At 39.8% G+C, this 11,743-nt stretch overlaps 1 protein-coding gene across 1 annotated transcript in view; it reads right to left on the bottom strand.

Moving 5' to 3' along the window:
- Window positions 1-11,743, bottom strand: part of LOC108754728 (hepatocyte nuclear factor 6-like) — a 112,650-nt gene that overhangs the window by 7,766 nt on the left and 93,141 nt on the right. Inside the window, exons 4-5 of the mRNA XM_018497260.1 lie at window positions 4,752-4,775; window positions 3,689-3,804 (exon numbers count right to left, since the gene is read on the bottom strand). Of these exons, the coding sequence (XP_018352762.1) occupies window positions 3,689-3,804; window positions 4,752-4,775 (140 nt within the window). The remainder of the gene's footprint in view (window positions 1-3,688; window positions 3,805-4,751; window positions 4,776-11,743) is intronic.

Here is an 11,743-nt window from a genome sequence, read left to right as displayed (position 1 = left end):
AAAAAAAAAAAAATTGATCATTAAGAGTAATACTCGCATCCCGCTCCCCCCCCCTGCCTCCCCCCTTCGCCCCCACTCCGTGAAAATAATTCTATTCGATCTAAAAGCAATCGCTTTTGCGACAAAGCAGAAAAGTTGATTTCGCAGAAAAGGCAATTTCGCGTATGCGCCCCCCTCTCCCCCACCCTCCCTTTCCCCTACCCCGCGTCGCTATTTATGCGATAATTTATCGCCATCGGAAACGTGTTATCACTTTTCATTGTTCCGCATCTGCCTGTAATTGTAATCGTAGTTCGCAATAGCCGCGGACGTAACGAGATGTGGAGCTCGCGATTTTCCGAGTTTGATTCCGCGGATTGACTGCATTAATGGACATTATTGTTTTTTTTTTTTTTTTTTTTTTTTTTTTTATAATTCTTCATCGGTCCAATAACGCGTCTTTTAGATTACGATTGAGTCACTCGGGTTGGCTGTTGTTAGAGTTTCCTTAATCGTTTTACCATTTTCCCAGTTAATGCGGTTGTCAAAAACGTTCAATTCTATTTAACATTCGTGCAGTCTGTTAATTAAAAAAAATGAATGAATTATATATGAATTTAATTGTGTACGTAAGTATATATTATTATTGCAATAATAAGTAAGTCTGTAAAATAAATAATAGCGAAACATAAATTTCTTTGTAGTACTGAAATAAATGGCGGTTTAATCCAAAATTAATTGTCTAAAGTATAAACAGTTTTTGAAAAGAAGAATTCTTAACTGAGAAAGTCTAACAATAAGTTTGGACATTGTCCGATATTTTCGGGTTAACTATAGTATGCTTTTCAAATTATTCAAATAAATTTAATATTTAAGCTGTTTATTCATACAAAAATAAATCTAATTGAGTAGTTTATATCGAAATTTATCGAATTTTGTATTATATGTGGATTGTGTTTTAAATATATATCAGTCTTTAGAAAAATACCATCAGTTGAATTCAAATATTTAGAAGAAAAATGGCATATAAAGGAAAAAACGACGTAAGCAAAAATAAGGGTAGTTTTTAGGGTCAACACAATATTTTAATAAAATTAATATCGGCATTATTTGTAGAGAAATATGTAACAAGCAATTTGTGTGATTAGCTCTAACAATAAATCAACTGTTTAATATTATTGCCGTAATAATAATTAATTTTAAATTACGCAATTTTTTCTCTCCTGACTTTGTATTTTTAACTTTCTTTCATTCCTTCTTTATTTCTTTCCTTCGAGTGCGACACGTAAAAATATTATCACTATAATAAGTCTGTAAAATAAATATTAGCATAAAATAATAATAAATCTAAATTTCTTCGTGGTAATCCTGAAACAACTAAATCGATTAAAAATTGTCCAATCGGTATTCTTATCAAAGGAACTCTAAGTTTGGACACTGTCCGATATTCCCAGACTAACTATAGTACGTCTTTTAAAAATATTTGAATCAGTTAAAAATCTGCACTTTTATAATCCAAAAATGAATCCTAATTTAATTACAATAAAAATCAATAAAAATCAACTGGCATTTTATTTATTATTTTCTAATTTAATTATATACATATGTAAATATTATTATTACAATAATAATAAGTGAGACTCTAAAATGAATAATAAATCGAAATATAAATTTTTCCGTAGTAAATATTTGTTGTAGTGAATCAAATGGTGGGGATGAATAAGAAATTGTCGAAACGATGTTCGAAGAACTCCAGCCGTATCCTAGCAACGATTACAGGAAACACGAGCACGAGATGATCGAAAACGTGCGTTTGCGACCGCTAGTTTTTTCCCACCCGCGACGCTAATGAGGAAACGGTTAATATCAATGGCTATTCTTGACGGCGACCGCCGGCAGCGGCAGCAGCGCGGCGTTGCAATCAGCGGGGCTGAAATACGGAGCGCATAAGTAAAGAACCGGCCGCGAAATTATTCAAGACCGATCGATAGACGGAGAGAGCGCGCGCGGTCGGTTGACGCAGCGCAACTGAATTTCAGGTATCCGCACGGCATGGCAGCGGAGACAGTGTTTTTCCGTCGCGGGGAAGCCCCCGAGATCGAACGATTTTCCCCGGTTCCTCGCCGTCCGAAGGCTACACTCTAAAATGTCCTCTTCGGAGAAAATTTTAGTCGATGTAACGCAAGGGGAGAAAATAGATTGGGTAGTTTAGCAAAGCTATAGCTTGCTGCACGAATTCAACATCTGTAACGTAAGAAGATTTGACGGCTCGACGAAGAAATTATTTCTGTTAGATATTATCGAGTACGTCAATTCAGCAAATTTTTCCTCACAATGAGAATTGCTTATGTAACAAGTTTTCCTCATTGCAGCGACAAATGTACACGCCATCTTAGCTAGCACGTTTGTTAAAAATTTTCATCTACGTACTGGATTGACTTTGCACAATAGACAACTATTTGTGCTGTATTGACAAATTTGCTGTGCTATTATAATATGATTACCTATAATCGCTCTAATTAATTATAATTTCATTCACAATTTTGTTACCTTATTAATATTGAAAATTGCTGTATTACGGACAGGGGGTTGTGGCAAAACTGGAAATCAGGGGAATGTCAAGAAATTGGAGAAAAGTCAGGGAATTTTGCAAAATTTTCTCAACAAGAAAAATTCTCGACTTCAAAGAAATTTGATATAAATACGTACGTCACACCTACGCAGTTTTGAAGCTACCAACTTAACAATTATAAAAATGCAAGCAGTGTCAGCAACAAGAAATTTACATTGTTACGTTAAATTGATTTTTCAAGAAAATATTTAACAAAATCCTATTTCCAAATCACGGCGAAGATACAGAAAAATTTGAAAATATTATTGAAGTCGAGGAAAAGTTATAAACTTATGGATGAGGAGTTAGTGATAATCCTGTACGATCGTAGATTTGCTTAATCAGTGCAATTTTTCATTGTTTTAACAAATCTTTCTTCCCACGATAGTACAAGTGTGCTATACATCTCGAGTAAAATTTTCCTTGGAGAGGACGTTTTCGAATGGTAGTCCAAATTAGGAATAATAGGCCGCGCGCACAAAGCACTGGTAAAATTTATTTCCCTGCTTACCCTTGGAACTTAAGCATCCCGCGGAGGGGTGGGAAACCCCTTAGGACGAAACGCGCCGACGGCGCTTCCTCGTCGCGATCTCCTCGAGTAAATAGTCATTATTCGGAAAAGGGTTACTCTCCCCACGAAACTGTTAGCGTTCGGTATTTAGAAGCCTCGTCGGGGTTCTTACGTAACTTCGCGATTGCGTGTACCATCTGTTTCCTATGTCGTGGTTTACTCAGCACGGGGGATGAAGAGGGGAGGTGCCTTGTGTAGAGGCTTTACATTTTAAGAAAACCTCTATCGATCCAGGAAGGGACGCAGGTGTCCTCGCGAGTCGAATGCGATGAGTGCAAGTTCGAACTCGCGTATATATTATATACGCTTTCGACCGCGAAAGTTAGTCCCCGTTAACAAGCAGCGGATCAGTCAGCGGTGGTAGCGTTCTCTCTCAATATTCAATTGCCTGTGCATATCGCCGGAGGGGGTAGAGAAGAACAGGGCAATTACTATCGATCACAAGGGGTAAGAAGTTACGTGTTGTGTATACGTATGTGTGTGTGTGTGTGTGTGTGTGTGTGTGCGCGCGCGCGCACGGTACTCACTTTAAAAATAGCCTGTAGAGTACGGCGCTGAAGGTCTGTGAAAACCAGCCGCGGTTTCTTGGGGGCGGGCTGTTGGTGTTCTGCCTGGTTCGCCATCTCGTCTTTCCTCTTGCATGCTGAAATTAGAGGAATTCATGAGAGAGAGGTAGGTACAGAGACGGAGGAGAAAGAGAGAGAGAGAGAGAGAGAAAGAACGATGCGTCTCGTTCTCGTTTACGTAAATACGACATGCAACTGGGAATCGAGATGTACATATATTTGGAGGTTTCTGATTAAGTTTGTAGAGAAGATTGATAATCGCTGGGTGAAATCTCGATAATAGCACTTTAATTTCCAATCCTTTTTGGTGGTAACGAGAGATTAGTACTCGGCAAAATAATTTTTTACAAATAAGAAAATTGCAAAACTTATCGTCCCTAACTTTTTATTCCTCAATTATTTTAATTAAACGTATTATTTAATTATTATATTAATTAATGATATTGTATTTTACATGGATTACAATTTGCAAAAAATGGAGAAAAACAAAATAAAACGATTAATTCTTAATCGGTCAAACCGGTCTTCTTCGAACTAAGAAGATTCTGAAATTTAAGGGATGGAAAATTCTGAGAGAAATGATATTTGATAATAACAGATTTATGCATTTCTCGATTGTTAAATTGTATTTGTGACTCTTTAAGATCTGCGAGAATTTACACTAATCAAAACCAAGCGTCATTATCGAGATGTGATTTATACCAAAGCAAGTCGGGAATGAGTCCCGACTCGGAAGGATGAGATTCTCTCATCGCACCGACCGCTTAATCAAGTCCTTCAATTCGCGCTTTCGTTTCCATTCATGAAACAGAAAGACCCCGGCACTGGCGTGCCGTGACATTTTCCGCGTAGTTCCGCATCCTCGCTTCTACGCTGCGATAAACGGTCTTACGATAATCGCAATTACAGAGAAGAGGTACGGGAGTGGACGAACAGGATGTGACGCGGGGAGGGAATGGGAGGAAGGGAGGGTGGTTGAGAGAGAGTAGTTGTGGTTTTTCAAACGTAATTTAATCGTACTTACTTCCGCGTTGTGGAATCTGTGCAGCTGAAAGCAGAAAAAAAAGACCGATGTTAGTCAGTAGGAACATGGCTAAATGTCGCACGACCTTTTCTTTTTTCTTTTTTGTATTTTTTTTTCTTTTTTTTTTTTTTTTTTAATAGGTCGTTGTTATCTTTTCTCTCGCTTCGCTTTCGCGTTCAAGACAGATATACATTAATAAGGGTAAATAGGTACGTAACGTAGCATGTACACAAGTCATTATAGGAAGGGAGACTGAGTTGCATACACGAATTTCAAACTTAGAGCTACTGGCTGGTAATAAATTATACATATCACTAAGGGGGTACGAATAGGGCAGGGGGCGGATGCAAGTGTGTTATAAAGATGCGCATTCTCTCTTTCGTATAAGGGTGACAAGAGAGGAGCGGGATGCTGGCGCAAGAATCCGTGGATCCCTTTTAACTCGCGATTCCTCCGAAAGAGCTCAAGTCCGTGTCGCACTGTACACTGGAGATTAAAGACATTAGAGAGAAGAGAGAGACTAGAACTCGACTAGTCGGATCGTTTTAATCCGTTTCGTTCTGATTGACTGAATTCTAATCTCTAATCCTCAATCTCTAATGCGTAGCGTGACATGGGTTTTAAAGCTCGTGTCACATCACGCATTGCGGACGCAAATTGGATTCCGATTGTGTGCGCAGAGTCCTGGATAATCAGAGATTGATCATAGAAGGGTATGGTCTGATTGGCTATCGTAGAATACAGTCAAGCCAGTGCTGTTAGATACTTTGAAGGATTTTTGATTAGCCAATAGTAATATTCTTTCTTCTCATTGGTCAATCAAGTGCTTCAAAGCATTTGTAGTGAGAACTTTAACTTTTACGCCTTCGTTTTAGTAAGAAATTAAAATGGCGTAGTGATCATGATTTAGACAGCCAATCAGCATAAGAAACTAAAATGGCGGCGACAAACTAACCTGATCAACTCAGTGTTAAAATCTAACTGTCTAAGATTCCATAGAATTATGAACTACAAATCGTCGACCACTCGATCAGTTTGAAGCAGCCAACGATTCGGTTTGCCAATCGCAAAACAGATGAATCTTTATTTTTCACGATCCATGATCCACATCCGCAATACGTGGTGTGACACCAGACTTTACGCGGGGGAATCCCGGATTCTCCCGCGATCAGCGGGATCTCGCGACTCTGGGCCTCGGCACAAAGATGGCCGTAACTGAGTCGTAGTCGTAGATCAACGCGCGATGTTTTGGTCAACCTACAACCTACGACTTGCGTCCTACGTCTCAGTTACGGTCACCTTTGTGCTTAGGCCCTCTCAAGGATGGTCCGCGGCGTTCCTGGGATCCGTGAATTCGAGGACTCGGGAACATTGAGTGTTCATTGAGAATTCGGTTCCATGAGTCCGCGAGAGCATCCGAGGATCCGGAGCGACCGCAAAGAGGAATCGGTGGAAGGAGTTGGGGAAAGGATAGTTCGTCGAGCGAGTTTCGTGTTTGTCTTCCTGTATGAAAGCAGAATAGTAAATGTTGTTCCATTGTTACTGAGCAAAAGAAAGGTGTGTGTGTGTGTATATATATATATCTCTAGCACATAAATATACATATACATGTATCACCGTGGCGTTTTAATGTGGTCTGAATGACGTGTCGGTGTGTGCCGAGTAAGCGACTTGATTAGTTGGTCGTGAATCAAATTTTCATCCGTCAACGATCGCGCGGCGCGAGTATAACGCATGTATGTGTTTCACGTTCGCGAGAAAGAGATGCGAAAAATCCCGATGGTCCACGTCATCCGCGCGCGCGGAACTCGTTATATACCTGCATCAGCGTCGGAATTAAACAGATCTAGGTTATTCAACCGGTTGGTCCTTAACGATGCGTACAAATATAGTCCGATATATCGGCGACAACCAATTTTATTCACGCTTCTTGCGCGCATTCTCAATTCTTCCCGCGCGCCACTCGAGCGCGCGGCACGCGTTATAATTGAATTAAGAGCTGACGGCTCCTATTAATGCCGTAAGTACGGCAGGGGAATCGTTGACGTCGCGTTAAAGGTGAGTGAGGGGGGAAAAAAAAATGTGCCAACGGTCCTAAATTATATCGCGCGCGCGCACACACACACGCACGCGCGCACACACACACACACACGTACGTGCTCACAGAAATGAATACATAATAATTGATCACCAGGCCACACCAAATTGTTAATAGCCATTTGAACGTAATAGTCCTCCATTCATCTATGAAATAACTATATTTTGTCGTTTCGAGTTTAATGGCCCTTGCCGATCGATAAGCGGTGTTCTCGGTTATAATAATAACAACGATTGCGTCGTTTTCAATTTGACCGTAAAATTAGTTCGAAATTGGAAATGATCGTCTCGCGACTTTTCGCGTTGCGCGTCGCGTCCTCTTCTCCTCCCCTCTCTCCTCCTTTTCAATTATGTAAATTTAAAAAAAAGAGAGATAGAGAGAGAGAGAGAGAGAGAGAGAGAGAGAGAGAGAGAACACGAGAGACAGAGCGGGACAGAGTTTCGCCGCTTTATCTCCGCGTCGTCCATTTTCCCTCCTCCCCGACGGGATATCGATGGGACACGTCGAATTGGAGGGATGTTATATTTAAGATCCATTTGCTCGTCCGAGCCTTTTATTGAATTTTTAAAACCCTCCGAGATGATTCGGAGAGATTTAACCCCTTCGTCGGACGCGACAGTTTCGTTCGAGACGACACACAACATGTACGCCCTTTTTCCTCTCTGTCCCTTTTTCAGTTCGAATAAATAAATCATTCTGATATTTATTTAAAAAAAAAAAAAAATGTACGATACTCCGGGGACGAGAGGGTCGGGCGAAGTTTAAGTGCTCTCGGATATGGAAGCTGTTATATGCGAGACTAATGGAAAATAGAGAGAAAGAGAGAGAGAGCGAGAGAGAGAGAGTGAGGGAGGGGGAAAGGGGCAGTGGAAAATAAAAGAAACGTGCAAAAAAATCTCCTTCCTTTGCTGTGCCGCTCGTGAAGGACTAATTTCGCTACGTGGCTGCACGAACCGTGTTCGCGGAAGGGAGGATTGGTAACCGAATGTCGATCCGCGTCGCGAGAAATGAAACGTCAGGATGGGTTCCGCGCGTGTCGTCGACACGATCGCGGAGGGCAAAGGTACGCGGATATGGGGCGGCAGTCCGCAGATCCGTCGGACGCGGGAACGCCGTTTCGGATAAACGCGAAAGGCAATCGCGTGCCATTAGCAAGCGGACCGATAACGGGTGAAAGGAGAGCGAGCTGGAAGGAAAAAAATTGCACGAGAAAATAGGGACAGCTTCGGCGCGGAAGGGGTGGCGAGGGAGGTGGACGCGAAAGCAGTAAGGGCGGATGGGACGAGATGGAAAATTGACGCGTTCATTATTGCCCGGAGCTTTGGGAGCGGAAAACAAAGAGAAAGAGGCAGCGAGAAAGAGAGGGGTGGAGAGAAACAGAGGGGATCGACTTGTAAGAGCTGTGAGGCACTTTGTGCGCCTCTTCCGGTAATCGAGACGATTTATTTATCTGACGATGACAAATTGGGACCTACGAGTCTATTATGAAAATTTCGAAACTGAAGCTGTAACCGAAATTACTTCTGTGAACGCTCAATTTGTATTGAAATTACTCGTAATATTGGGTAAAAAATACAATTCCTTCGCTCTTTTAAAAAAAAAAAAAAAAAAAACAGTTATTTAATTTATTTTTATTTATATTAAACAACGCCGTAACCTTTTCTTATATTATTATAATGGAATTGAAATTAAATAATTTAAAGGAAAAGAGTTATGTGTAAAAAATGTTTGTAAAATCCTTACTCTTTTGTTCTGTAAACATTTGTGAAATTCTTTAATTGGACGATGAGTAACTTTCTAACGAATAATTTGTAACTAAGAATGAGGTGGTCAAATTGCTGACAAATTACTGACGTGTCCAATGAAAATGCGATTAAATTATCTCATTTTGTTAGTCGTATAATATTCATATCTGTCGTTGTATCGCGCGTAATTTCACTTTAACGCCGTAATCGAGGATCATATATTTGGAGGACACGAGTGAATACGATCGGAAATTGCCAACAAATTAGAATAAAAGAGACAGAGAGAAAAAGAGAGGGGGAGAGAGAGAGAGAGAGAGAAGAAATGATTGCTCGTGCTGTCGATTCTGCCAAATTATTGCAAATTATCGAGAATCGATTGTCGCGCGATATGAAAATAAAAATCAGTCTCTCCGTCGCGATTCTGTTCTTAAATCTGCAAAAGGAAGATTCTGAAAAATTACAGGAACGACGTGTCAACGGCACTTTAAATTGACATTTAAGTAACGTAATAATTAATTCGGAGGAATTATATAATCCTTTTTAATTACGTTTCTTGCCTTATTAGTGATTACAGTTTAATACCATCGCCGAGGTATTCTTCGAAGCTTTCAAAATCCATCCCATCACGTTTATTTGCCGCGTCCGGAAAGCAAAGAGTTCTTATCCATGAATTCTTAAGTTTTGTTATCGCGTATAATTCGTGGAGCATCTTGTCGTTCTTGAAAAGTTTATTCGCCAAGAAATGCGCCGCGACAAGACGAATTTACCCGACGCGACGTTTCGCTCAAAATTCGGGGGTTGCGTCGAACAAGCGAACGTCAAACTACCCCGATTCGCATTGCCGCGCGATGCATCGCGATAAAGCATTAACGATTTGCCGGTTGCCGCGACGCGGAAACTTCTTAGAAAATAATTCAGACGGCGTACATTTGCACTTTGCTACCGGTGAAGAAAAGCGACAGTTTTATGGAGGAACGCACGAGACAGCTCGGAGAAATTTGATCGAGAAAAATTGTACGAAACCCAATGAATTCACCAAACGTTATTTCTATTCAAAGTGAAATTTAATTTTTATATAAGGAATATTTTTAATATTTTAATATTTTTCATATTTTTGGTTATAAAAATCGCGAACGCGACTTTATAATTCTTCTTTAAATCTGAATTTTTATCCCTTATTGTTTTACAGAATTTAATAAAAAAATCAATTTTGAAGTTTTCATTATCATCTTCGATAATGGAAGTTCAAGTTTGAAATTTTTAGAATTTTTGGCCATAAATCACTAATACTACTTAGAAATTCTTCTTTATTCTCTGAATTCTTTGAAATAGAATCTCACTTTAAAGAGAAAATTGAGTCAAGTCTTGAAAAAGAGTGGTTCAATTTTCAATCTTTTGAGATTAAGATTTCATTCTTCAGAGTGAGATTTATTCTAAAAGTTTTAAACAAATCTTGATCTTTTTACCTTTCACCTTTTAACAAAATTTACTAATCAAAAATATTAATTTCGAAATTAATTTTGAATTCGATAATTTTGAGGTGCATTTATATCTTTGACAATGGAAGTTGACGAATTTTTACAATTTTTGATCATAAATATCTCACACAACTTCTGAGATTCAATTTCCTTCTTTAACTTTAATTTTTTAAACCTTCTTTTTTTTTTTACAAAATTTAATAGTAAAAAAAAATTACTTTTGAAACTAATTTTCAAACTCCCCTGTGACGTTTGATAATTGTAAGCTACACTGATATCTTTGGAGTTCAATATCTTCGAGATTCAACCGTTACTTCAATTGTGTGAATTCTTGTGCGTTTCTAATGTGTTGCCATTCTATAAAACAACGATCCCCCTCAGCTTTGGAATTTATTTTTACTAAAATCGATGTATAGTCCAAACGGAAAAAGGAGGAAAAACTCGGAGTTAAGAACGGATCGTTAGATTTTAATGCGTTTATTTGGAATCGACGTCGGGGTGGAAAGGCGAGTTTAAAAATACCCGAGCTAGAATTAGGGAAACAATAAAATCGAGGGTGTGTACCACGGCCGGGGTGGTCAGCATATATCGGGTGAGTTTGTCAACGACGCGGTCGCTTTGACGAACGGCCCCGTGCAACAGCAGCCAATCAGACCGCGTGAAAAATCTGATGGAGTACGTGCGCGCGCGCGCGCGCGCGCCAATGGGAGGCTTAATCGAACGTGATTCAAAGTCGACGACGATGCACCGTGATCTTCGTCTCTGTGTGTGTGTGTTTGTATGTGTGTGTTTGTGTGTACACATCGTGCACACGTAGGCGCGCGTTGCATACGGACGTAACAAAAGCGGAAGTGACGGCGGGGATGCTGCCGATGCTTTGTACTCTCCGCCGGTGCCTTTCTCGAACAGTGCGCGACGAGCTCCACGTGGGTCAAAAGGTTGGGCAAAATGCACCTCGCCGGAAGGTGCACTTCGGAGGAAACCGTCCTTCATCACCGTCGTTACATTGAGTCGTTAATTTCGAACGCGGCTCTGATCGCGGATTTAACCTCTCCCCGTCCCGGAAAAGTTGGGCTTTGAGGACATTGTCGATTCTGGCAGATATAAATAACAATAGTTGCCAAATAGTCGAATATATTCTATCTTTATAAATTAACTTATTATTTTAGATCAAACTAGACTCTTATTAACTTAATTTTAGTTTTTCTCCAATTTTAGAAGAGTCCTGCTGTCGTTCGTTACGAATAATAATAGCAACTTTAATGATGTGCAGTACTATAAAGACGAGAAGTTATACAAAATGCGGAATAAGAAGAATCATGGAGGTACTGTGATTCTCTTTTGTAAGTTGGAAGTCCAGAGTCCAATAAAAGAAAATGAGTAAAGAGATGGGCAAAACGTGGAGTATCAGTCATAATGTTGCTCAAGGAACTTAAATCTGAACCTGAATTTAAAAACTAATAAATTTCAAACTGTAAAAAATAAGTAAAACACACATCCGACTTCTACGATAGTAAAAAACTTGTTGTGAAGCTTCCACAAGTATGAATATATTCAGACTTTTTTGCGTAGTCCCCGGAACACAATATAAAAAATCTACCCTGAAGCTCAAAGACTCAGATTGTTGACGGAAAGTGCAAAACTCCCGCAATCTCTCCACGTATCCACGAC

The sequence above is a fragment of the Trachymyrmex septentrionalis genome, unplaced genomic scaffold, assembly GCF_001594115.1.
Source record: "Trachymyrmex septentrionalis isolate Tsep2-gDNA-1 unplaced genomic scaffold, Tsep1.0 scaffold119, whole genome shotgun sequence".
NCBI lineage: Eukaryota > Metazoa > Arthropoda > Insecta > Hymenoptera > Formicidae > Trachymyrmex > Trachymyrmex septentrionalis.
The sequence above is the reverse complement of the archived record's forward strand: the minus strand, read 5'-3'. Positions and strand labels throughout refer to the sequence as shown.